This window comes from Siniperca chuatsi, linkage group LG22 (genome assembly GCF_020085105.1).
Source record: "Siniperca chuatsi isolate FFG_IHB_CAS linkage group LG22, ASM2008510v1, whole genome shotgun sequence".
Lineage (NCBI taxonomy): Eukaryota > Metazoa > Chordata > Actinopteri > Centrarchiformes > Sinipercidae > Siniperca > Siniperca chuatsi.
This window is the reverse complement of record NC_058063.1, coordinates 8,036,978-8,064,896: the sequence shown is the minus strand read 5'-3', so window position 1 is coordinate 8,064,896 and position 27,919 is coordinate 8,036,978. Positions and strand designations below refer to the sequence as shown.

The 27,919-nt window shown below is 40.1% G+C and overlaps 1 protein-coding gene and 2 non-coding genes across 4 annotated transcripts in view; 1 reads left to right on the top strand and 2 right to left on the bottom strand.

The window, feature by feature from the left end:
* Window positions 1–10,480: 10,480 nt before the first annotated feature.
* Window positions 10,481–10,552, bottom strand: trnaa-cgc. The gene has a single exon. It is a non-coding gene; the product is annotated as a tRNA-Ala (tRNA).
* A 1,636-nt stretch (window positions 10,553–12,188) lies between these two features.
* Window positions 12,189–27,919, top strand: part of sema4f (sema domain, immunoglobulin domain (Ig), transmembrane domain (TM) and short cytoplasmic domain, (semaphorin) 4F) — a 68,394-nt gene continuing 52,663 nt past the window's right edge. The window contains exon 1 of one of the 2 annotated variants that reach the window (XM_044183349.1): window positions 12,189–12,264. In XM_044183349.1, the coding sequence (XP_044039284.1) occupies window positions 12,204–12,264 (61 nt within the window). In that variant the 5' untranslated portion in view covers window positions 12,189–12,203. Of the gene's footprint in view, window positions 12,265–23,945; window positions 24,768–27,919 lie in introns of those variants that run through there. The other variant, XM_044183348.1, reaches the window with a different exon arrangement.
* trnaa-ugc lies at window positions 19,747–19,818 on the bottom strand. Its single transcript has one exon. It is a non-coding gene; the product is annotated as a tRNA-Ala (tRNA).

The window sequence follows — 27,919 nt, the reverse complement described above, 5'->3', positions numbered from 1 at the left end:
GTCATAATATTCTAGTAATATGATATTTAACGTTCAACAAGAGTACTTCTTTGACCATTGATAGGCCCAGAGATAAATATAGATTATATCATCAGTGTGAACTCCAGACTCAAATGAGCAGAATTAATAACATCTTATTAACATGAAATGTACATAATGTAGCTCAGAAGGAAGATGGGATAAAGGTTTTTGACAAATTTGGGTCTCCATGTTCTGCTGAACAAGTAAATATTTTCCTCTTGTTACTCTTTTGCATTTGGGCAATACAAATGCTTTTTGCAAACTAGGCTACTGGGTTTTCTATGAGGGCATTGCTCCATCAATTTTAGATCATAACTCCTTAGTTGTCATCATCATAACATAGGGTGACCAAATTTTCAAATCCCCAAAACAGGACCCTTGAGTGTACCGCATGTTCATACATGCATTTTCTTCAGGATGGGGAACAATTATTTCAGTGTTTAGCACACCTACCAAGCGCACATTTCAACACCGTGGAAGCAGCTTTTTCGCTGCTGGGAACTTTACGAAAGAAGGGGTAAGCCTCCTGGAGCTCTTTAGAAAACAGCGACTTTCTCTTCGGCCTGACAGCTAACTAACCGTTAGCATACTGACAGGTTCTGTCAGAAAGAGCTGCAAGCGTCTTATGACTCATAGGCTAGCAACAGCCTTGACGACACACTGATTGGTTGACACACATACAGACAAATCAGTGTTGAATTCAGACGCACGGTACATTGTTTATGTTAATATATTGGGTTAGGTAATAACGGGTGGGACAGAACATGATAAACATCTATGTAAACGCTGAAAACAAGTAGGCCTCTAATATTAGAATTATTAGGTTAATTTTGTGAAAACCAGGACAATTTGGTAGTCAATGTTGAAAACCGGGAGATTTTAGTGTTTTACAGATATTTGTGTGGACTCGGGACACCCAGCTTGAAATCGGGACAAACCGGGACGTCTTGTCACCGTATCATAACCATTCATAATTTTTATAGTATCTATACACTTTTTAAACTAAATTACAATACACTTTACAGACAACTAAACAAATAAATATAATAAACGTTCGACAACTAGTCGACTAATGGCTTGAACTAACGACTACTAGTCGACTAGGAAAACCTTTAGTTGGGGGCAGCCCTACACTGTATGGTCTCCATTTGTACAGAACAAAATATAGAAGCATAACAAATGGTGCACAGTACTGACTGATCAGAAATACTTTATTGATCCCTGAGGGGAAACTCTTTGATGGAGAGAGACAGAAACACACATCTATTCATTATAAATGGAATTGACTCTAACAGAGAAATTAATTATTAAATGAAGATATCAGCAACTTGGTACCAACCTTGCAATCACCAGTAACACCATAGCAACCACTTAGCAACCGCTCCTAACATTCAAGCACCTGTCTATCAAAATGTTTCCACTGCTTGCTTACTCGTCAACTGATTGTCAACTCTTTTCAATCATTAGACTTTAGATTACAGTTATTTTCCTTTAATCCTCTTTCAGTAATTTCTGTGCTTACATTTGTCTTGTCTTATTTTCTTTCACCCTTTCATCCTATACTTCAAGGTACTTTTAACACTCCCACTGTTCCTACCTTTTATACTTGTTCAGCTGCTCCTTCATTCACAGCTTTGTCAGTCAGTTGCCAGCAATCACACCACATTTTCTTCACAAAATGTTATAATCTTATGGATTCTAACAGAAAAGTTAAATATTAAATGAAGAACATGAATGAAGACATATAAAATTTCTGGATAACACGACGAACCTCTATACAGTTTCATTTTAAGGGGTGTTGGTGGCCTCTGAGCATGTGGGTATGTATATGCATGAGAGGGAGTAGCGATTTTTATAATGGAGAACTGCCAGTAGAGAGTCTGTGTGTGTGTATGATGGAATGATGCCAATGAGTCTGGATGGTTCAGACTTAGCTTAAGATCAGAGCGTCGTGCCATGATCCTTCGACAGTTCTGTGTGTGTGCATGTTTGTGCATTTGGCATGGTTAATCACTATGATACCGATAGCTTCTCTGTCTCTCTCCGTCTCTCCTTCCTGCCTCTGTTCATCATTCCTTTATCAGATTTCTGCTCAGCCAATCAGTCTTCATATAAGGAGGTCACCAGCCATGCATACAGACTGCTACTACCTTCACAAACCAGTCAATGGACGCCTGTTCATCTTGTTGCAAACTTCATTTCAAAGCCGAGCCCCAATTAAACGCAGAGTCCCTTTTACTGGCCGGGTGTGGCTACACATTTTGACAAATAAATGCAGGTCTCAATTAGCCGCCGGGGGTCTGGTTTTTTGGACTTAGAAAAACCTCTTAAAGCCCACCGGGTCGCCCGCTTGAGCTAGTTCTAAACTGCTTAGATCACGCATACAAATATAAATGTTTAGATTCGTTAGATCAGTTAGATTCTCCACAATTCAAATGTTAAGTATGATTGGCAGCGTCGCTACATCCATAAACATCCTGCCCGATTGGGACTGCGCATGTGTGCAACTGAGATGTGAAAGAAGCGAGATGGCTCACTTGTTAGCTACTTCCATACACTATATATGTAGTTTACGTATTTTGTCATTTAGATGACCGCCAATTGAATAGGCCCGTATTACATGATTTGCAAGTCTGCGTCCAATTCATAGTGCTAGCCCCTAGGCTACATCATCTCGTGACAACATTGGTGTATTTACAATTGATATTTGTTGAGGCTTTCTGTTCATTTTCAGTTTCTTAGTATTTTCAGCCTTGTCATATCATTCAGACTGGGAAAAACATTCATGTTAGCCTCCAAGCTGGAATTCCCAAGAAGGACAAATGGGGAATTTCTGAGAGCTACAATATCTCCTGCTTAGTGAAATATCTACATAAGTGTCAACAAACCGGTGAAAGAATGTTGCAAAGCCACCATGACTGGCAGTTACAATTTACTAATATCAACACTTATAAAGACGATTCAACTAATTAAAAAGGATTGTTGGACTTGAATGTATTATTTTGTTAAGTATGTGACATAAGTACATCATTCTGCACATATGCTTGCATTGTAGTTGATATTGATGTAGTAATATACTTCTATTTCATTTTTCATTTAATTTCTACCTCTATTTTCATTTTTGTTGTTTGTTGACTCTAGATGGTTGCCATTGCTGGCTGCCATCTCTGTATTAATTTAAACAGCTTCATAGCCAAAACCTTTACAGCTGGTGATCTTTGAACTAACACTAAACTAACTTTTAACAAGCTCGTCTCAAAATGCTTATATGTTTGCATGTTTATATGTATGTTTATATTCCCCACTACATAAGCCAGTATAGCAAATGATTTACCTATAGTTAGGCGTTTGTCAGTCTGTATGTCTTAGTATCTTATAAAACATGTTATATTTGACTGTGAGTTTTGGATCTAATTCTTTTGAATATGCGTGACTGGGTGCCATCTTGGCTCCACAGAGCAGCGTTGGACTGGAGCCAAGATGGCAGATGGCTGCTTGTCTGCAGGGTTTGGATTCCTACAGGGCCTCTAATACAGTAAACACAGACAACTGGGTGGAGGAAGATGCTGCCCGGACGAGGATGCTGATATTTATTGTCTCTCTCTCTCTGTCTCTCTCTCCGTGTTTCACTTTCTCAATCCTTTGATTCTCTCCTCCCCGATTCAACGTCATTTCTAGTTTCCCCCACCCATTCCACGTTGTCCTCTTTTTGTGTTTTCTCTTTTGTGTTTTCTGTTCCTATTTTTATCATAAATGAGATGTTCTAGTGCAAAACAGACAATATGAGAATAAGACAGAATACTTGTCTGTCTCCTTCCCCTCTTCCCATTTTAGATGATACATTTTGGCGCAAGTATACATTTAAGCTCATTTGAATCCTGTATGTATGTGATTATGGTGTAATTAAACAACTTTAAAGTATAAGTTTAATGAGTAGCTATGTGAGATGAGAAAGAAAGGGTATATCACTGGCTTGTTTCTCTCTACATTTTGTATTCTTGTTGCAGTACATTTTACATTTGAACTGTTTTGCTGATGCTCTGATATGGAGCATTTTGAAGTGTTCGACTGCAGCACAGTAAGCTTTAAATTCTAGTATTACAATCACTCGCTGATGTGAAACATTCAAGATGAGTTCCAGGACAGAAGATTAGATTAAAACTTTGCTGAGCATCTGAAAAAAATCAATTATCTTCTGCCAAACAAATAGATAGAAAATGAAGAAATGCTGATCATTGAAATAGGAATTACATCTATAAATTTGTTTTGGGGTTGGTATTAGAGAGTCATTGCATTCTAAGGAGAATAATCTGAGCTGGGAAAAAATACTGCTCATGCAGCAGTAAGGAAAATTATATCTGCATCTCCTCATTCCTACATTCATTCTTTTCTGTATCCCTTTGTCCTCTCGTTTCTTCCATATCCCCCTATTTTTTCTTAATCACTCGATATTTCTACCTCTTTTTGTCCTTTTTGCTTTCTCTCTCTTTCTCCCCTAATTCTGACTCCATCTCATCCCTCTCAATCGCTCTCTCTCTCTCATATCTCTGCATCCCATTCTCTTTTCCATCTCGATTTCTCTCCTGGAGCAACAGTATGTATACACCCGGTTACTGTGGCAACCGGAGGAGGCCACATGAGCGGGTGGATGAACAAAAGACCTAGAGACCCTCATCCACAGAGAGAGAGAGAAAGAGGGAGAGAGAGAGAGAGAGAGAGAAGGAAAATCAGATTTCATTTTTAGGCGAGGGGTTTGGTGCGTGTGGAAAATGAGGAGGTGGAGGAGGAGGAAGAGGAGGAGGGGGGAGGGACGGATAGCGTAGGTTAGGTGAGTTCATAAATGAAAGAGAGAGAGAGAGGGGGGGAAGGGAGATGTGGTTAACAAAGCAAAAAAAGGGAGAAGGTTTCTGTGAATAAAAAAGAAAAGCCTAAAAAATGTAACAGTGCATTATGTAAAACTGCAGCTGTCACCGTGGCCAGCGGTGGTGTCTCAGAATTAGAGATCATTTCAAAATCACTTTGAGGTGCAGAAGATTGGATGTCATGTTATTATTGCTAAGATCATTTCATATTGTTAGAAAGAATAGGAGGTAATTTTAAAGGCAATTTGTGTGAAAAAATACATATTTTTTAAGAATATCTTTAAGGTATTTCACTGCATGTAATTTACAGTAATGGGAACTTTCCTGCTTCTGTATCACTGGTCCCACATTACTCTTCTGTAAAGCAAGTAATATAGTTTCTTCTTTTTTTTTTTGGGGTCCTTATCCAAGTCGAGGGTCTAAGGACAGAGGGTGTTGTATGCTGTACAGATTGTAAAGCCCCTTGAGGCAGATTGTGATTTGTTATATTGAGCTATATAAACTTGACTTGACTTTACTACAGTATGTAATGTAGTCCAGCAGTGATGTTTAACACTGGGAGAGCCTACTAGAGCAGTGGTACCTGGTGACTGAATAATACACTTTTTGCTTTGAGAACTCGTGCAATAATTTAAAATGCTTATTTCCACTACAGAGATTTCAGTTTCAGTGGCTCTGGATGTTGTATAAAAGCTGAAAAAGTGAATGTTGAATATATGCCTCCTTACCAACCTGGGGAAGAGACCCTTCCAGGTCTTGCAAGATAGATTTGAGGAATCACAAGATTATTATCAAGTAAGAAGAGAGGAAGACAAAACATTTCTGCAACACAAAATTGTATATTTTATCAACGTTTTTTTCAAATGTTTGCTTTTTTCTTGTGAAATAGACCTCCAAAAACTTTGAAAATGAAACTTCTGTGCTTTATGAAAATTCCCTGACATCATATGACACATGCTGTAGAAGTGCTCAGTCAATTGCAAATAACATTTTAATGAAAGTACGAAAAAGTTTAGTAGGATGGCAGTTTGAATCCTTAAATAAATAAACAGATAAGTGAAATGTATTGAAGGAATAGAGTTTCTGTCATATGAAACCCTGTCTAAACCAACTGGACAATGAAAATGTTGATAGTTTAAATCTGATAAGAAAACATGCTTTTAAGCTTCTCTTGTTGCTGCTTCAGTGTTAAATGTGAATTAGATTACAGTGTAGAACCCTTTAACTACACTTTATGCTTACAGTTCTTACATTACTTTACAATGAGTTTGGCCTTAAAATTAGATACAGTAGATATGTTAGGAATGCAACCATCCATGTGTGAGCAAAACTCATTGGGAGTGATGTGATAATTTAAGTAATGCAAAGGCACTGATTTTATCATAAAACACAAACATACTGTATGATATGATATATAATTACCCATAGAATAAATCCTTCCTTTAATGCACCACAATTACTACAGCTATAAAGAAAACCACTAAATGTCTCATGTAACTACTGTAATCAGCATCTTCAGCTGTATTGCTTAGCTGGTAATTATGTTGCCCTTATTGCTGCTCATTCTGAGCAAGTAGAAGACATTCGTTCAGTCTCACATATTTAGCTGTAACCTAGTAATAATTAGGGTAAAAAAATTTCACTTGGGAAAAATGTCAAGTTGATTTCCACTTCAAGCCTCGCTCTCATTATTTCTGCTCTTTTTCATTAGCATTTTTTTTTCCAAAAGAGGCGTGGATTCTTACATGAAAAAGGTACAGCAACAACTTTGTCTCTAGGCTGATAAAATCAAGGAGGCTTTTCAGTTTCAGCTTCTGTGTTTCAGTTTTTTGGACACAGGATGTTACCTCTCTTATTCATCTATAAAATGATGACGCCAAACACTCCTGTCAAATTCATTAACCTTTGAAGTCCATAATTAACTGCTGAGCTAGTGGCAAATGCGCCACTATTTACCTAAGTAAACGTATGGAGCGCTGATCCTTTACACAATATACAGATAGCCCCTTCAGGGCACTAGTGGAGAACCCATATTCAATTATCTTGCCTATTAAAACTTCTCAGGATCGTGTGTGTGTGTGTGTGTTAGCTCAAACAGCCTCATGCAAATATAATTACACCAATTAAACCACAGAGGGGCCTCAGAGGGGGTTTTGGGTGGAAAGACTGGCAGCAGTTGTGTGCGAGTGTTGGTGTGTGTGCCAGTGGGTAAGGTGGTTATAGAGCTGGTTCTTCAGTGTGTGTGTGTGTGTGTGTGTGTGTGTGTGTGTATGTACATGTATATACTGTAAGACGATGTGCACATGTGATGAGTGTCGACATTCTGGGAGTGGTGTTTTTTTTTTTACCCCCTCGCCTCCATCCCCCCATCAGCACCACCATCACCCCATCCCCCAAAGCCTGCTTCCCTGTCTGTCTGTCTTCAGGGAGCTCAAAGGAGCTCAAAGGAGAAGCTTGGGAGAGACCCCGTGTTTGGAGGAGAGATGGAGGAAGGGATGACGACATGGAGAAAAATGGGAGCTGGAATACAGGAGAGTGTATAGATGAAAGAGAGACTGAATGAGTGAGCAAATCAGCTGCCACTTCACGCATAGTTGGAGGGATAAAAAAGATGAGCATTTTCTTGTAGCAATGACTGTTTATGACTGCTATCATGAAAAAAAAGGTCTTATGTATCAAAAAAGCAGGGTTACTTTCTTTCTCTCTTGTTGATGAGTTTCCAGGAACAAACAATGATCCTTGAACGTTTTGACTTTACTCATTAAATCTGTGCTGGAGGTGCAGACACGTTACAGAAGGATTTTAGAGCTTTGTGACAAACGAAAAGCCGCTTTTACTGTGAGTGTATGTACTGTATCAGCTTTTGAAGAGGATATCTGAGTAGAGGTCTTCACGGGTCTAAGGAAACCTGAATGTTTCCCTATCAATGTTGCCTTAAGAAAGGTTCAGGATAAGCTGTCTGTGATGGAGACATCCAAGGGAGTGAATGACTGGCTAAACTGATGTAATATTTCTTGACATTTTCCCCCCTTTCCTCATGAACAGATCGGTATTCACTAGTTTCTGCCCAAGGGGCAACACCAGCAATCATGTCTGTCAGGTTAAATTTACCCCCAAGAAACTACCTGTTCATACATTAAAAAAACAACAGAATTTTTTCTGACATTGTCTATCTCGTGGAAGATAACTGTCATCACAATGCATTAGAGGCAGTTGTATCACAAACATCAGCGGCTACTGGAACTTGCTGTCAAGCTTTCATCTCTGTGTGTTTGCAGAGTGCAGTGACAACGTCATACACTCGACTGCACTTTACAGAGTTGACAGCATCTGAAGGAACTAACAGCATTGAAACCAAAATTAACTGTTTCTCTGATCACTGTAACAGCAGTTAACTGAGACACAGCAGAGGAATTTATAGAGTACTTCTAGTAAAGGCTTGTTTACGTAGCTCATTTGTGGTATTAAAGAGCACTAACTGGAGTCATATATTGGTATTATACAATTCATTTTGGCTGGAAGTTGGTGTTAAATGCAATCCCATATATCATCACCAGCTTTCTGTGTCACTAAGTTTTGACCAGGATGCCTTTTGTTAGAAAGATGTGATAAAATTTAAATTCAGCCAATTAAAACGCAGCAAAATTCATTTTATTTCAGCAGATGACAATTTAGGTCAAATTAAATGTTTGTTGTACTGTTCACATGCTATGATACACATGATTCTCTGACCTCTGACAGCTTCTTGACAGGTAGCCAATGATAGACATATACAGCATGAGCAAATACTATATATTTTGCAAGTGTTCCATGCATCATATGTGTGTATTGTACATACAAAGATAAGTGCAAACTGAGTTCTCATGTGTATGAAGTTCCCCCCAAACTCGATAAGACTATAAGTCTACAGCGATGCTAGCAGCTCTGTGAGCTAAATGCTAACGTCAGCATGCTCACAATGACAATGCTAACATGCTTAGTAAGTATGATATTTACCATGTATAGGCTAATATAGTTTAGCGTGTTAACATGCTAATATTTGCTAATCAGCGCTAAACACAAAGTATAGCTGAGGCTGATGGGAATGTCATTCGTTTTGCAGGTAGGCCTATTTAGTCATAAACTGAAATATTGGACAAATTGAAATTTTGACCAATGTTATTATAATTAATCAAGTTGCTAGCATCGCTAAAAATGTAGTCCACAATCTACAGATTTTATCTTGGTTTTGTGGATTGTCTGGTATGTGTAATGTAACTTACATACACCCATGACAATGCACACTTTGCACTCCGACAGACACTCACACACACACATAAAAGAGGCTACTCACGGTTAAAGTTAACATATCCTTTTTTGCATTGTGAAGTACTAACATAAACCTGCTAAAATGTTGGGTTTTTAAAAAAAAAATCTTGTGAGTCTCAAGTGAGACACAATTAATAGCTTTTGGACCACACACCAGATTGCTCTCTCCCTCTCATGCACACATACAGTAAGAGGAGAGATGTTAACCAGAGTGAGACATGGGCTCCGAATCCCTCTCCTCATCAGGGATGAACCCTTTTTTCTTAAAAGGGACTTAAAGTTCAATAATATACCCTCTAATCTCTTACAGTATTTAAAAAACATCTGAATAATTTGCTCTACCCACTTTGCCATATCTATTTTAAGCTCTCAGACAAACTTTAGGTCCTCTCCTCTCCTCTCCTCTCTTGCTAATCAGTCAGCAGATGTTTGGGAGGCACAAATGCCACTCTCTTCCTCCTCCCTCCTGTCCTCCTGTCACTCCTTCTCTCCCTTTTTAATTACCTCTGAATTTCTTCTTTCCATCCCTGGTCACAAAAGCTTAAAATGAAGGAGCTGTTGTGATGTGAGCAGACGCCCAGCTGGATTCATTCCTCCCTTCTTCTCCCTCCAAAAAACCTGCTCCCCCCCGATGAAATTATTAATCCATATTCATGTGCTGATTATTGAACCTATATTTTATTAATAGATGTGTGTTCTCAGCCTAACATTTTTCATCCATCCAAGCATTTTCCCTTTCCATGGGCTTAGCAACCAGCCAAGGACCAATTTACCCCCTTCTCTGTATTTCTACTCCTTATTCCACCCCCACTCCTTACCCTCTCCTTCCTCCTCCTTCAGTCTCAACCCCCTTCTCTTTACCTCTGTTATTTCATCTCAGCCCCCTGTTTTCTGTTTGCTTAAGGGCTCACCGGGACAAAAGAGAAGAAGGGGAATGATAGAGATACAAACAGATGATATAATACGATGAAATGACATTGCATTAAACCCAGGTTTCATATTACTGTATAAACATTCATCACTCCACAGTGTATCTGGTGAATGAAAAGTTGGAGGACAACTAATCCAGACCAAGGTTACTGCAGCCAAGAGTTGATGCAGATTTCGTGTTGTCATTTTCTTTGCCAGAATGATAATTCATTCTCTTAGTAGGAAGGGCAAGGATTTTTGGTGAATGTTTTTATGTAAAGCACCCTTGAGCATTGTGTATCTTGTAGTATTGTGTGCACCAAAGCAGAGCATGAACAAACTGGGATTGATCAGAGTTTTGCTTCATTGCAGATAAGAAGTGGAGATGCTGGGGATTGAACCCAGGACCTCATACATGCGAAGCATGCGCTCTACCACTGAGCTACATCCCCTGAGCTAACAAGCATTATCATTCAGCCTTCATTCAGAAATGGAGGGGAGGTGGTCTTAATGTCTTCACTTTTCTGAGCAAGATTACAGTTTTTCTCAATTGCTAAAACACAAAATCCTATTGTCTGAACCAAATGCTCAGTTGCCTGAACCCACTGATTGAATCAATCACTCTTTTGGCAAAACCATAAGCACTTGTCACCTGTTTAGACACAACTTGCCAACACATTTTCATTGTGATGCACCCGTGCTGCATAATGGTGAGCACAGGTGACAAAAGTCAAAACAATTACTGTAAAGCACACCACTTGAACACAAACTCAAAATTGATCACACTTGTGGCTAATGATGTGAGGGAACATATACGGTAAAGTAAGCCAGTTCAGAGAGCACTGGTTTGTGAGGCCCTACAATGGATAGAAATCTGAGAGGAAGAGTTTGTGTGAGAGGAGGTCGAGGTGGTCAGCGAAGACCAAGAACAGTAATATCTGATGAAATCAGAGCTACTGTGATTGACCATGTTCTTGTCCATGGTATGAGCATGAGGGAGGCTGGACAAAGGGTACAACTAAACATCAGTAGATTCACTGTGTCCACCATAATCCGAAGATTTAGAGAAGAGAACAGGTAATCACCTTTTTTTGACATTATAGTACAGTATGTAAATGTTGACAGCAATTACTGTATGACATACTATATACTGTATCACAGTATACTGTAAGTAAATATATGTTTCAGTACATCACTGTACCAATATACTGTAGTATTGTAATGGAGGGTTGGTCTAACTGTTTGTAGGCCTAGTATTCCATGTATATTTTTGTACTTTATTTTTACATGGGCTTACTGTACACCAGTGGCAAACGCATACGATTTCTGTTTTGTCTTTTTGTACAAGTGCTAAATGCACAGGTTTTTTTGTTTTGCAACATGCATTTAGCCTACAGTGAACAATAAACATTTATTTCTCCAGCTTCATGTCCTGAGCATTGTGTTTTCTATTTTTCTACGTAGTGTTTAGTGACTGTTCAGTAGTGTTTTTAATTTTGATTGATTCGGGGCACGATTTGACAACATAACTGTTTTGAGGTGAAAGTTTGGTTTTGCAAGAAGAGTCTGAGGTTTTGTGAATGTAGCTTGAAAATTGTGTTTTGTGTTCACAGTTTAGAGAAAAGGAGAGCAGCTTTCAAGAAATGTGTCTTAGCAATCGAGAAAAACTGTAATGAACCCACCCCTGATTATTAAAACCACTAATAAATATGTAGTGACATATGACAGATTCACTTATTCAATTGCTTATCTTCCACTTTGTGAAATTTCATATTGTTCTGTTCACACACCTTCTGGCAGGTTATAATTTCTGACATGAGGTTTTTTTGAGGAAGCAAGTTATGTTAAACACAACATGACATGCTATACCTGTAATACATACCACTTTCATGTCTGTGCATTAACTAGAGCTGGGAGACAATTAGCCTATAGCTTAGCATGAAGACTGGATGCTGGGGAAAACAGCTAGCCTGGCTACCAGCACTTCTAAAGCTCACAAGTTGTATTTCCTTTGTTTCATCCATGCACAAACAGAAATGTAAAAACAACAAGTTGTGGTTTTACTGTTTTAGGTCCTAAAAGGCTGGTTGCAGTGACTTCCTGATGTCTTCCTGTCACTGTGAGATTGCCAGGCAACCTTCCTGTTCATTTCCCGTTTCCAACTGTAAGTCAATGTTTTTTTTTTTAAAGATCACCACACTCGCTCCCTCATCTTAACCACATTATCATTATTATTATTATTTTATTTATTTATTTATTTTTCAAATTTTATTACACAAGGCCAAATTGATACATACACACACACACATAAAGGAAGAGAATAACAATGCCACCAGCTGAAAACAACAACAAATTAGAGAAGAGGAAGTAAATGGAAAGAAAAAAAATGTAATTGAAAACAAAAAACAACAAAAAAAAAGCTTCCCATTGTAACTTGTAACGTTATTGTTACATCAAAGAGTGCAATAAAGGACTTAAGGTAGGTTAATATAGATATACATACATACCATACCTACTTACATACATAGAGACATATATCTACACATAAACTTTTCCCCTTGCATATCTTCATATATACGCTCACATGTATGCACATACCTATCCACATAGCCACACTCCCATACATAATTATTTGTTCGATTATACATCCAAAAATTTCACGTATTTACATCCTCTAAGTTGACCTTTATCGACATTCCAATTTTATTTTTAACTCCAGCCTTCACCCTGACTCAGAGTATCTCACCCACGTTAAGAAATTTAATTCTGTTCTTTATTCCTTTCTACATTTATTTTTACAACCCTCTGATACTCACCCGCACGGGTTTGAATCCAACCAGCGGCCCTTTGCTGCATGTCATCCCCCCTCTCTCTCCTACATTTCTTGTCTATCTTCACCTTGTTCCTGTCAAGTAAAGGCAAAATGCCCTAAAAAAAAATCTTTAGAAGCACTGTCGACGTTGCCCTACTCTTTTTATTCATATTCCTCTTTCACTCACCTTGGAGGCAGTGCGAGGCCAGAGTTCTTTTTGGTAAAAGCCTTTCTGTAAAGCACCCTCGAACATTCTGTGTGGGGGAGTATTGAGTGACCCAAAGGAAGTATGAGAGCTCATCTGTAGAGATGCTGGGGTTTGAACCCAGGATCTCATAAATGCAAAGCGTGCGCTCTACCACTGAATTACATCCCCCAGGTTAAACACTGTGGTTTCATAATTAACCTTTTTCAAATAAGACATTCAGTAGTCTGCCGTTAACTTCCTGAGAAGCTGAAATTGATTCGTTTGGTTCTTTCAAATTTATTCAGTGTGGAGAAAGTGCAAGGCTACAACAGATTTTTTGGTGAAAGACATTGAATAAAACATCCTTATACTGGGTGTATATAAGTGCTGACAACATATACCACTTTGGAAGGATTAATTCTTTGAACCAGACCAAGATAGATAAGAAATGGGCATGCTGGGGATTGAGCACTCTACCACTGAGCAACATCCCCTCTGCAATGTTTGAATGTTGTCACTTGTTTTTCTCTGTTTATTGGTTACTGCAGTAATCAGTAACAAATACAGTGTGTGACAGATTCAACACTTCATTGAATTATAATCCACTTTGTTAAAATTCACATTGTTCTGTTTATTGGGCTTTTCAAATACCGTTGCACTAAAGGTCCTTTGTGGAGTTTTCTTGTAAACAAGCAAAAGTTAAGTTTACATTCAGTGTTTCTTACTAAAACTCATTGTGTGTACCGCTGAGGTCTAACAAATGTGTTGAGTGCATTTTCTCCTCATAAAACACTTGCAAAGCCGACTGTTTGAATATTTCAAATCGTCTTTTGTTTACATTGATGTTTACTTGCCAGTAGTCTTCTTCATTGCCTTCGTTGTCGCATTGCTATGCTTCCTTGCATGTTACTGCCACTAACTATTAATCAGTGGAATAGCACAAAACAAATGGTAGGAATGTGGACAGCATTTCTGGCTTGCATATGCACCCTCGTTCGCCTGCACAATACAAACAAAACGGGAACCCACTCATGAAAACATTGCTCCATAGCGCTACTAGTGGTCGAAAACTCCACAGGGTACCTTTAACTTTCTGCTGGCAGGTTAATGCTATGTGTCTTTTTAATAAAAATAATTAGATTACTGTAAATGCTACTATACATTACAGCCTTCAGTTCATTGTATGGAATAAAACTCAATATTTTTTTATTTCTGCAAACCAAAGTCTTAAACAAGACAAAAACTTTTTTCCCCCACAAAATGACTCTGGGTATAAATAATATTTACAGTACTGAACACCATATGGTCTTCAACATGTCAGACTGAGGATTATTAGAACTGCAGACAGCCACACATATGCACAGTGAATCATTTAATCAGTGATCTATAGTGCAGTATAATCTGTGTAATCAACCACTGAATCAACTGAATGAAATAATCAGTGTCTTCCATATAATCATAATCTCTTATCCTTTCAACACTGGCTGCTGTGTAATTATTCCAATGTGATCATACACAGTCTGACTGCGATGGAATTTCTTTCTGTAAATGAGTGTGCAAGGCTTAAAATACAGTCGTCTTTCTTCTCACTGTACTGCTGAGTTAAAACTGTGTTTGAATTGGAAAGGTTTGAGCTTACTGACTATTGTTTAAACAGATACATTTAACACAAAAAAGTCAAGTCAGCTCCAAAAACACATCAAGTTGAGCTCAATTTAGGAATTTAACTTGTCATATTTAGAGAAACACGAAACCCAAAATAGGTCATTATTTTTAGCCATGCCGATAACATGACAAGAAAAATCTGGTGTATCTTCAGGATGAACATACAGTGGCTGTACGGTGGGTCTTAAAAAAATGTTTTCATTCTGAGGAGAATATTAACACAGGTCATTTGCAGAAAATTGGTCTTGGTATCAGACTCAGCACTGAAGCTGGACTTCATACACTTTTACAACTCTGACTTCAGTACAGCCAAAGCTTTCTTCTCCCTCAAACAATAAATGCTTTCACACTGAAAGACCTTGAACATTTTCAGCAAAGCAACTCTTGTCTCTCAAATGGGAATATTCCACATCTGCTCAGGCCCACATTGCAGCACAGTGATAAAGCAAACAGAGGCAACCCCAGCAAGAGTCAAAAGCTGTGGTGGTGTGTACTGTAAAGGGTTTAAAATTTTCTGCTATCAGCCACCCACAGCAGTTTATCTCCCAGCACTGGGAACTGTGCTCACAAGCATGTTTCTACAATATATAATCTACTGTGAAATCTACCATAGTGATGTAACTTGAATGTCATTCCTCCCTGAAATTTACATTTATTCCTACTGTAAAACATGTATAGTAGACCTTCTAACTGCTGCTAGTGATGCTAAGTGCATCCACCCACCTCACCCCTTTTCAATGACTAAGACCCTTTTTTCCAGCTGGATGAGGGTCAAAACATGATGTCAAGAACAGCTTAGCACACAACAGACCTGTCTTATCCTTTCAGAGGTCAGATTTTATCATTAAGAAAACAATGACCCCAATCGCCTCACATGCTACAAATCTATAAGTAAACTGCTTGTCACTTACCACCTTCCACTCACCCAGACTAATAACACGCAAGCACACTAGCTAGTGATTATGAGTTCAAATTTACCGTGGATGGATGATTGGAAGGTGAATTATTGTTTTTCAAAGAATAGGGTATGTGAAACTTTGTTAAAAACACAAACATATAAGGAAATCGGAAAAACAGCATGTGAGCATGACCTATGTATTGAGTAGTTACTTGTTGTAGGCTATTATCTAATAAAAGCTGAAATCAGTTGGTAGTGAATAGTGTTGGAAATAATCTCTCTTTACTCTACACAGCATCTGAACGACAAATTAGGTAGTTTGTCATTGTCTTCCAAAACAACCGACACGAACATTTTCTAATTTGCCAGCACTATGGTCAAGGTTTGAGTAGGTTCAGGCACCTAAAACTAGTAAAAGATCATGGTTTGGGGTAAAACAAGACAAAGAGTCTACAGCCATGCTCTGTGACGCTGCACAGCAGTCCTTGAGCTCAATGCTAATATCAGCATTAGCAGGTATAATGCAGTGCTGCAAACGGTGAGTATCATTTTATGTATTTGAAGTCACTAAAACAACACTGAAACCAAACTGATTGACACCGTTCGCTGATTCTTGGACCTCACGTACGGCACCTGCGGATTCGATGATCCACTATGTATGCAGCTGTAAACCTCAACTTAAACATAGTGTAAGCTGGTGATCAAATTTGCTCCCTCTTCCCCTACACCCCCACATTCACAATCCTGTTTTTCAGATTTATACGCTGTGGATCACAGAGCTTTTTTTTTTTTTACACTAGTCCTGTGTTAATGTCACAGTGAGCCGAGGAGCTTCACTTTGTACCAAGCACTTGTTTCTTCAATTAGATCTCAGCGGGGTGGAGGGGTACAATGTCGTACTTGCCCCGGGCTCTCTCCTACTCTCTCTGCTTCTCCACACAGCTAGAGTGGGTTAACAGGATTAAGGGGACATTTGCATTGGGTTGGGTGGAACACTGAGTACGTTGGCAGTGACTCCATCATGGTATGTCGTCGGATGACGTTCAGAGAGCTCAACGTGTAGCGTATTTAGGTCAGATTTAAAAAGTGCATACATTAACACACACACAAATGCACCCAGAGGATGTTAACGACTTCATACCAGTAGGAAGAACATTTTTAAAGACAGATAGATAGATAGATAGATAGATAGATAGATAGATAGATAGATAGATAGATAGATAGATAGATAGATAGATAGATAGATAGATAGATAGATAGATAGATAGATGGATCCTTGTCACAAGGGAGAAAAAGACTGACACTGTTGAAAGGAGGGGCTGTTGGGGGCGTGTGCATCTTGATGTTGTATGTTGATCCAAGACACAGAGTCTGGATCATAAGGGAGTTGATGTTGGCATAATCTACTTAATCTGATTGAGGGCAGCATCGTCTTCACAGGCTCAATAATTGATAGCACCATCTGCTGTGGAATCAATATACCAGAATGTCAGACATAAGGAATTAGGTTAGAGCAACCCTGGGTAATCACATTTTACCTTTCTTTGCCATAAGGAGACTGATACTGGATAAATATATTTAAGACTTTTCTTCACAACGGGACAGACGTACATGCAGTTCTTTGGGTTTGTGGGTGTGTCTGCTGCAAGTCCACCCGCCAGAAAATTAAGGATTCGTCTGGGAATACCCCCTCAATCAAATGTAATGTGGGTAACGTACCCCCACAGCCCTGTCAGATGAACTCAAGCACCACCTCATTTGGAACGTAACAGGTGGGATACCTGTCATGTTCCAAATATGCTCATTTTAATTGATTTTAAACTCAACTGGATATTATTTAAGTGGATATAAGAGAGGATGTTACAATACTTTTTTCATACAATTGAACTTTAGGTCGGTTAGGTTAAGTTTGCATTCGTACTGCTAACGTTAGCACTCGCAGTGGCAGAAGCTGCACATTTCAACCATTTATCCATTACTTATAGCTAACCATTTGGGTACACTTTACTGGGATAGTCCGCCTTCAGATAGTTTATAGAGTGTTTGTAACATTTCAGCTCATTAGTAGAGATTCAACAATTCAGCTGTTTCACAAATAAAAGTTTGGTTAGGTTTAGGCACAAAAACATCTCGGTTAGCATATGTGAGCACATGAATTGTCACATATACTTTATTGATAACCTGTTGAACATCTACAGACATCAGCGAAATCTTACAAATACTATAACGTATCTGTAGACGGACTATCCAAGTAAAGTCTTACCAACCATTTCTCCATTACCTTTAGCTAACCATTTATCCATTATTAGCCTTAGCTATCTATTTTAACCATGTATCCATGTCGTTGATTAGAAAGCTATTTCAGCTGTTCATCCATTACCCTTAGCTAACTTCTCTTTGCTTCTCCGCTCACTTAGTCGCAACACAGTGTTCAGGTGTTATAGCTGACTCAGTATGTGGACATGTTTTTAAAAATTAAATTAATTTCTATTTTATAAAATTACTCGAGGTACTCCAAAACTTTTCCACGTAGGCCTACCCCGTGGCAACTACAAATGGCAAAGTACCCCTGGTTGAGATTTAGATGATTAGATTTAGCAGTGTTCAATTTAAGTGACCAGCCATTATTGAATAGCAGCATGTGTGTCTTACGAAGCACTTCTTGGTTCTTTGAAGGATGAGGCTAATGATTATATTTCAGCTCACACTAAATAATGGCTACACCACAGACGTAGAGGCTGATTATAGCTGAAATGATCCCTTTAATTAGACAGGGCTTTTTAATAGGATATGATGTATGTGTGAGTCTGTGTGCATTCATGTATGTGTTTGCTGTGTTTGTGTGTGACATGTAAATAATTGATTGGTTAGCATTGTTTGAACATTTTGAATTCACTTCACAGAGAAGGATAGCACACACAGCTCTCCCCCACGACTGCATAAAAGAAGTGCCTGCAAACATGTGGTAATGTTTGACAGATTAAGACACTTTTATTAACACTGACAACATGCACAAGGTACTGTATGTGATGAGACGAGGCGGCTTTGTTTCCTCTGCCAAGCAATTGTGTTGCAACACCTCAGGAGGTGCAGCTGTAGCAGGAGAAGCCTCTCAACATGTATCTGTGTTTCTTGGACGCATCAGTCATGTTGTGTTCATGTCATGTTGGAAAAACTGAAAGAGCAGGTTGACAGATTAATGCAATTTGGGAATGCTGGGTGCATTTTTACCCATGAATTTAAAGACACTAGAGGGCAGATATGAGGTGTTGATTTTGTTTGGTTGCTCCTAATTATGTTACATGCAATGTGACTAGCGTGTAGCATACCTGTAATACAGCCAGGAGGATTCATGGGAGTTAAAGGCAAAATGAAGTGAACAATCTCTGCATTTCTGAGATTAGTCTTTTCTGTATGGAGGTAAAAAACAGAAGTTATGTCATATTCTTACTGGTCTTACTGTTGGGGAAAATGAATTTAGGAAATGGTACTGCTATTACTGACTACATTAACTACATTAACTACATTCTTGACATTTCTTTTTCTTGTATAGTCATAAGAACAGAAAAAGCTCCATGTTTGCTCTATGTTTGCCTGCATGAGAGGAGGGGGATTGAAGGAGATGGTCATAGATGATGACCAAAGTTTAAGATAAAATGACATCACACTAAACTCTCACGTTTCATATTACTGTATTCACAATGACACAGTTTATCTATTGAATGAAAAAAAAATCAGTTGGAGGACAACAAAGCCTGATGAAGGCCATTGCATCCAAGACAAAATGTGGATATGTCAGTTTAGGTTCTTTATAATTCATTCACCTTGGAGGGAGTACTCGGCTGTGAATACTTTTACCTAAAGCACCCTTGAACAGTGCATGTTGTTCCTGTAATGTGGTGTGACCTAAAGGAGGGAAGCATCCACCATGATAGGATTGCTGCTTTGCTCCATTGTAGAAATTGCAGATTTAACATTCTTCTTTCATCTAGTGCAAAGCTAAAACAGAATTTTTGTGAAAGTAAGGCTAGGGCGCGAATCACTTCTAACTTGGATGTAAGAGAGCTCCTCTGGAAGTAAGAAGTGGAGATGCTGGGGATTGAACCCAGGACCTCATACATGCAAAGCATGCGCTCTTCCACTGAGCTACATCCCCTCTGCTCCCCTTTCTAAGCAAGATTAATTAACCCACCTGTGATTATTAAAACCACTAACAAATATGTAGATGACAGATTCACTCTATCTGTCACTCAATTCAATTTCTTATCTACCACTTTGTGAAATTTCATATTTTTCTGTTCACACACCTTCTGCCTTCTGCAACATGACATGCTATACCTGTAATACATACCACTTTCATGTGTGTGCATTAACTAGAGCTGGGAGGCAATTAGCCTATAGCTTAGCATGAATGGATGCTGGGGGAAACAGCTAGCCTGGCTCTGTCCAAAGGTAGAAAATACGCTGGAGACTGTCCTCCCAGGAAGAACGACAGCATCAGTTGTTTCAGCAAGTTCCCCTAAACGACATATGTTTACATTCAGGTGACAGAGCCCTCTACCGGCTGTGGTGATTTTGACAGGAGTAAAGGAGGAAGTCAGGTGACTTACTGGAGATATTTCTAATTCATTCACTTTGTAAGCAGTGGAAGGCTACATCTGATTTCTTGGTGAAACCCTTGAACATTATGTATGACCCGCTGAAAAACAGCACCCAATGTGTGAGGGGTCCTCCACATATAAGAAACTGAGACGCTGGGGATTGAACTCAGGACCTTGTACATGCAAAGCATGTGCTCTACCATGGAGCTACAGCCCCACTGTTACCAGATGGCCAGAACGAGGGGAGGTGGTCTCAATGTCTTCACCTTTCTGATAAGGAATAGTTGAATCCATTTATTGGTTACACATATGCAGTATAATATGACAGATTCTGTGATTTATCTGCTTATCATCCACTTTGTGAAATCTTATGTCATTCACTTTATTAACCTTCTAGTGGCAAGTTAATATTTCTGTGTATCTTGAGTAACCTGGACAAAAATACGCACATTCATGGATCATTTGGGTGGAATGAAACTAATCAAATGCTTTAACTTGAGCGTTAATCCAAATCTCCAGGCTTACCTATGCTCAGTACAGCAGTTCAGACCCACTGCCTGCGTCCCTTCCATCTCCGCCCTCAATAAAACAGCAGATTCTATTGTTGGGGGATTAGTGGAAAAGGTTTTGGGCTGTTTGTTCCATTTCCTCCTCAGCAGAGGTGAGGGATGGGGGGTAAATCAGTTGGCAACCAGCCAGCTGCGATACAAACACCAAGTAGTGAATATCACGCAGGGTGGGGATTGACCCCCAGCTCGCCTTGTAATCTGTTTTAGTCAGACATTCTGGGTTAAATGCTCACATTCTGCACAGGATTTCTGCTCCCTGATTTTACATTGTGCCTTAGATTGACAGCTTGATTGATAGATATAGACAGAGGGAGGGAGGGGAAAATGTGGGCAGATGGAGCAGGAGAGGTGGAAAGTGTGATGGGAAACAGGGACGTGGGGGCAAGAGAGGTTAGAGACTGCAGGGAGAGAGAGATAGGGAGAAAGAAAATCGAGGTACACTATATCTTGGGTTTAATTAGGGAAATGAAAGCTGTTAACTAAATGAGTGTTTCTGTGTGTGTGAGTGCATGTGGCCCCCTCTGCTCCTCAGGGCAGAAGTCCCCTGACCCCCCCCCCATACATACACACTTACACAAAATTAAAAACCATGACTGCATGCATTACTTACCCAGCAAAAAGACCAGTCACACATTTGCTAGATTTAATGCCAGGACAGACTTCACAACAAACAATATTTTCACCTTTTTGAAAAAGGTCACTGCTCCCCTATCTGCACTGATGTCCAAGGACAAGGTCATTGCCACATGCATGCATGTGTGTGTGTGTGTGTGTGTGTGTGTGTGTGTGTTTGCCTGGCCTAAAGCTGATCAGTGATTCTGGGCCATATAATTACATTTGCTGGAGGTGGTGGCTCGTCTGTCTTTCTCCATCTCTTTCCTCTGTCTGATTTTCTTTTCTGTCATCCTCTTCACCCATAACAATCCCTCCAGCTCAACCAGTGGTCCCCAACCATTAGTCACACACACATACACACACATGCAGACACACATGCGCAAATACACACATATAAAAACCTTCGGCCTAACCTAGTGTCTGGTCTTTGCAGACACACATGCATGCATGTGCACAAAATTTGTCAAATGCAAGCATGCACGCACATACAGTACAATCAAAAAGAGACATTTATACAGACTTGTGACAATGCATAGACAGGCATGCATGCTGACACACACATTAACCGAAGCAGTGCAGGGTCACGGATTGCAGCTTCCTTACATCAGGGTCTGAATATTAATGTAGGGGGGACAGATAAGCAGCCGTGGCAATCCCTTTAACGCCATACTCCTCTCTGGTTGGTGCTTCTGGTTAATTTATGCCAATCTGTGTGCCCAATTTATGCAAATTCTGTGTTTCAGTTTGAACCAGTGTGTGTGGAGTGGTTTGAAGGATTCAGTCAATCTGACTGTGTCTGTGCATCTCGCCTTGTCTTTGTGTCTGCTTATCATACCACGTCATTCTGGAGGAAACCTTTTACTGGCTGAAATCCCAGTTTACTGTCCATGTGTTTCAGTGCATCACGTTGTATCTTCTTTAGCACTTGCTTCACCTGTCCAGAAGGGGGCAGCGGTTGAGTTCAGCTCAGAGAAGTTTGATAGATTTCTACCAGAGACATATATTTTCTGAATCAAAGTGTCAACACCCTCCACTCTGACATTGATAAATATACCAGCCACCTAAAAGTCAGAGGTGAAAAACCACTAGGGTTTTCTAAAGTGCCCTCATCTCCAACGGCTGCTACAGCTGCCACTGATGAAGACATTCATTGTGATACTGAGTGAGGTTTAGTCGTTCAAAAGTCATTGCCCGCGTAAAGATGAGACACGCACAGTGTGAGCTTAATCAGGCTCGATTAGGGACGGCGCCACTTACTTCTTTGCTCCATTTGGCTTTTCTTTATCATCGCTCCCTCACCTCTGACCCCTGTCCTCCTCCTCCTTCCCCCTCCTCGTCTACCAAATCCTTTAATCCAGGCCCCTCTGTGACCCCTCCCTTTTGTCCCAGAATCGGGGTACATGTCTGCGCCCCCGCCCTGTGAAATCGGTCGGTCCGCACTGCCAGCCGTCCTGCTTTCCTCCTAGGAGAAAGAGAGAGGGAGCGGGATGTAGAGTGCTTCTAGTATTGCAGTTATGGCTGCTGAACATTTAATCAAAAAATATTAGAATTAGAACACAGGCTTGAGCAATATCTAAACTAAGCAGGCTGCAGTTGATTGTTTTTCAAATAACTGTGTGTCATCACCACCTTAAATCACATCGATTTATATTTTTAAATGTCAAGACAAATTAACAGCACATGGCAGAAAACAGCCTCTCTGTGGATTATTATTGTGGTTAAGGCCTACAGACCATTGATCTCACATCTACTGTTTAATCATCTTTTCTTTAGACGCTCCACCCCCCATGATGTCAGATGACTGACAAGTGGATTAAGGAAACCAGCCCACAGCAGAACATTCCTGGTCAAATGTGCATTCTTTAATCAGATATTCTGAATGGCTAATGAATGAATAATGCTGCAAACAGACTAATACTTTTCATTCATAATCTCATGAAGAAAAAAAATAATTGGTTAAAATATATTCAATAGTGATATGAACTTTTTGAATATTGGCAGATGTATCGGCCTGCATATATCAGTCTAGCTCTATTACATACTGCACTATTCCTCAGAATAGTGAGAATAAGATATCCAGTAACCTAATTTGTCTACAACGTGGCTTGTTTTCAACAAATCACACTCGAAATAGGCTCATCTCAGTTTGAATTCAGTAGAGAATGTTGCATGCATCCTCCAGGTTTTAGGACTATTGTAATGAGAGGTTTCACTTTAACCACTACAGGCTTTAAACTCAGTGTATGACAGTTCCACAACAGGATAATAATCCACTGGTCACAGTGAAAACTATAATTACTCCCTGACCCCACTGCCTGTCATTTCCACACAAAGGAAATAATCCTTAACTTTAAAGAAACTCACAAAAAACAACGTCAGTTTCCTCAGAAGTTTAATAAGTATTAATAAGCGTTTCTGCACCTGTCGGCCGTGACATCATCTTACCTGTGTCCCCTCGCGCCGTTCTTCCGGAGGGCGGGGCGCGAGACGGTTGGCAGTCAAAGCTCGAGCGTTATAGCAGCACATCCTCGCGCCGGTCACTAGCCTCCATATCACTGCGCACCGTACCAGCGCGCGAGCTCCAGCGACACAGCGCACACTCGGAATTTTGTTTTTCTTCACGGACCTAAACGTGATTTTCTTGCTTTAATTTCCTCAGATAATTTTAAACTGAACACGAGCGGTATTTCTTTTTTGTACCAGCGGGACAGGCTCGGCGACACCGGGGCACAGAGAGGGGATAAGAGCGAGGCTTCAAGCGTATTATAACCCAGGACACTGGACAGTATTCCTGCACGAGAGGACGGTACTTTGGATTACTTTGACACACAGTTTGGGACTGGAATACACCACAAATATAACTGCAACAATGTATCTTATGGTTCTCAGCATTTCCTTTAGTGGGTAGTGCCTCACATTTGCGCTGAGCGGATGCGTGCACTTCTGTGCGCTTTGTGCAGATTATAGCTACGAGGAAAGCAGTAACCTGTAGCAGAATAAGAGATTCAAATATTTTAGGAAGCCTTTATTTTATTTAGAAATAACCCCAACTTATTGATCACTGTCTTGGACCGAGCTCTGCGCCTTTTTGAACTCAGAGAAAGCTGTGAAGCCCCGATCCAGTTCAGGATGCATCGCAGCTGAAACCACGAGTCCGGGACTTTGGTGTTGAAATCAGATCGGACGGATATCCACCTACATCCTGGAACAGGACAGGAGCCGAATCATGATGAGTCCTGGAGTTGCGATGTTGATCCTGCTGCCGGTGCTATGCCTGCTCTCCGGAGCCTCCTGGGCAGCGACCCTGGGCGGGCTGGGAGGTGAGTGCAACCGGCAAGGCGGAGGAAAACAAAACCTCATGAGGGCAATATTACTGATGAACAAAGCTGAAGTGATATTTTAAAAAGCGGATGTTTCCTTTTTGGGCGGGCTTCCTTCACTTTGATAGGCGGCATTATGAATTAGTCCATGTGTTTAACATCTATTTGTAAATAAAAAGTGTTTCAGGTGGCTTCATCATCCACAGCATCCTTACTGCTGCTGATGATAACAGCCATCAAAACAATGACATGCATGAGGCTGGAGCAACATCTGCAACTTCAGCATAGTTTGCAGATGTTGCCTCATATAATGTAACCGTGTGCACAACCGAACGCTTGTCCCCAAAATGATGTGTGATAAGCTTTGGCAGTGTTTGGCGCAAAACACCTTTTAACCCAAAGTTAAACATGCATGTGTGTCCAGCCTCTGCTCTGCACTCGGTACGCGGTGCCAAAGGGCTGCCTTCTGCTTTTATTGCGGCTTGATAAATGGTGATGCTGGCGAAGCATGCAGGTGCCAGACTTGTTCTGCTCAACGGCAACAACAAGTGCACAGACTGGGCAGAAACACCCGGACGCGTAGCAGCTTTCAAACTTAAAGGGACAGTTCAGTCAAATGCGCTTCCCACTGGAGGGATTGATGCATGTAGGGGATTTGTCTTTTCATTTGCCCTCATCCAGAGAAGGCAGAGGTCAGGATCAGTGGCTCTGTAAGCTGGCAGTGATTCAGCATCTTTGCTCAGGGACACTTAGATCTCCAAAATGACCCCAAATTAGCCCTCAGTGTTCTCAAAAAGTGGTTGTGTGCATCACATTCACAGCCATATTCAAAAATGTTAAGTGGGAAAATAATGAAGGGTGAAAGAGAACCAGACACAGATTCGGGTGGCTATAAGAGTGAACAGAAGACAAGCCAAGCTCTCTAACAAGCTCCCCCTTTGTGCTGGGACTGTCAGGGTCAGCAGCACAGACTCAGCAGCCTTCCTGTTTTCTGGAAACTGACTGTTGGAAATGGAAAACATAAAATGAGAGGAGACATCCATCACAACAAAATAATAAGAAGCTTATGGGGCAATAGTCATACAGAGCTAATTTGTGACCCTTTGGAGATTGGATTGCAGTCTGTGTGAGAGTGTCTATATCTCCCCATTTGTCCATGTTTTGAATATACTCTATTTGTTTGGAGGGTAATAACTCTATCTCTGCTATCTCTCTATTTGACCCTATTGTTTTTCCTCCTGTATTTGTGTTTTCTTCTTTCATTCCCTTCTCATTATTTTGTGTTTCATGATTTGCTCTTGGTCCTTTCTCCCTCTCTGTGATGGTGTTTACACCCAGATGCAGCGAGGAGGAAAAGATTTAGAGGTTGCATCGCTGTGTGTCCATCGACCATTAGCCTGTACTCCAGTCACCTGACTGTATTAATGGGCTTTGGTCCACCACTGCACTCTGCAGCAGATTATTGTGCTTTAACCCTTTTGTATTTCCTCTATATCTGTGATCGACCTACGTCTCCATTCTTAGTCGCTGCTGACTGTTGATTCAGGCTCATTTGCTGAATGAATGCAGTGTCTGTAAGTTAGCTCCCTGTCTCTGTGTGTCATTACGCAACTGTGGCCTGTGGCACGCTGGCCTCGCGACAAATACAGTTGGAACGAGTGCCAACGAACAGAGAGAGGCAGAGAGGGAGACATTGAGATATGATGCCCCACAGAGCAGTCTTATTTTCCCAAAACAATTGCAAATTAAGAAATGCATCAATATTTTGTATTTCTTGCTGCATCATTGGCTTTCTGTTAGAATTTTTTGCTGCTGTTTAATCAGATACATCAAAGGTTGCCCGCTAAGTGCAAACATGCATGACTCTTATCTTGATTAAAGTCACAACAACATTTCTTTCTAATAGAGTTAAAAGTTTCCTCACCAGGGTGTGTGTGCACATGCTGTGTTTGCATGTGTGTTATGATAACTCTAGAGTGGCTCTTATGTAAGACAGTGTAGTTGTTATGAGCAACTGGTCAGGTGATGTGTGTGTGTTTGTGTGTTAAGTTTGGTTTGCATGTACAGTAATATCCAAGCGACAACCTGCACAGCTGAGTGGTGAAGGTAATGCGCACTGCCTCCTGATGCAGTTCTGCTAAAAATACCTGGTGATGCCCTGTCTTTCTTTTCTTTTTTTTTTGCCTCAGTTTATAACAGGGGTACCTCTAAAACTAAATACTGAATTTCTGCCAGCCCCAGCTGTACTTTAAGATGAAACCTTTTAATTTAGGTAACAACGTGGCCCTTCCTCTGACACCATCCTCAGGGCCAAACTTAAAAAGTTAAGAATGACAAATTTGTCCCACCATTTTCCATTCATCAATAAATTATTTTTTCTACTAGTCTTGTTTCAAGATACCTTTTATTTTTAAAAGTCAGTTTGGTCCATATTATCCATCTGTCTTGCATCACAAAGGTTTTATATCTCACTGCCTCCTTGCTGTTACGTGTGTCTGTTGTGCTTGTAAGATGTAATATGAAATGGTCGGGTGGCTAATTAGGCTGATGTGGAATTGCTCCAACTCTCTGGTTAAGTGTTTGGGGAAAAGTCATAAAACTGCTAAGGCTGAAATTACCCGCTGCATAATGAAGATCCCATCAGAGTGTGGGATTTTCATTTAAAGAAATCACAAACAAGCCTGTTTAGTTTGTCATAATTGTGTTTTTACAAACAATATAGCATTTGGCTCAGCAATGGCAAAATCTATTCATAAACTACACATTCGTATCTAGATATTTTAGTAAAGAAAACCTTAATGTTGAGTTTAAACTATACAAGAGTTCTGATTTCTATAATGTCCGTAGGAAATAATGATTAAATGGCACTGTATTTAAATAGTAAACAAAACTCCACTTGGCTTTACATTACATTTCTGTGTGTATGTCTGTTGTGACTGGATCAGTGAGTGCCCCTCTTCCAGCTCCAGTCAGTTTCACTGCAGCCATTTTAATGCCCCTCACATGAAACTCATTAGGGTGTCGGCACACAAGGGAGGGCCTGGCTCCCAGCGGTGCACCGACTGGATGGATCAGGGTCCATTTACAGTGAGGGAGACAGGAGCTATGTCTAATTTGATTAGCTTGGTTAGTCAGAAACTATGCATAAGCAT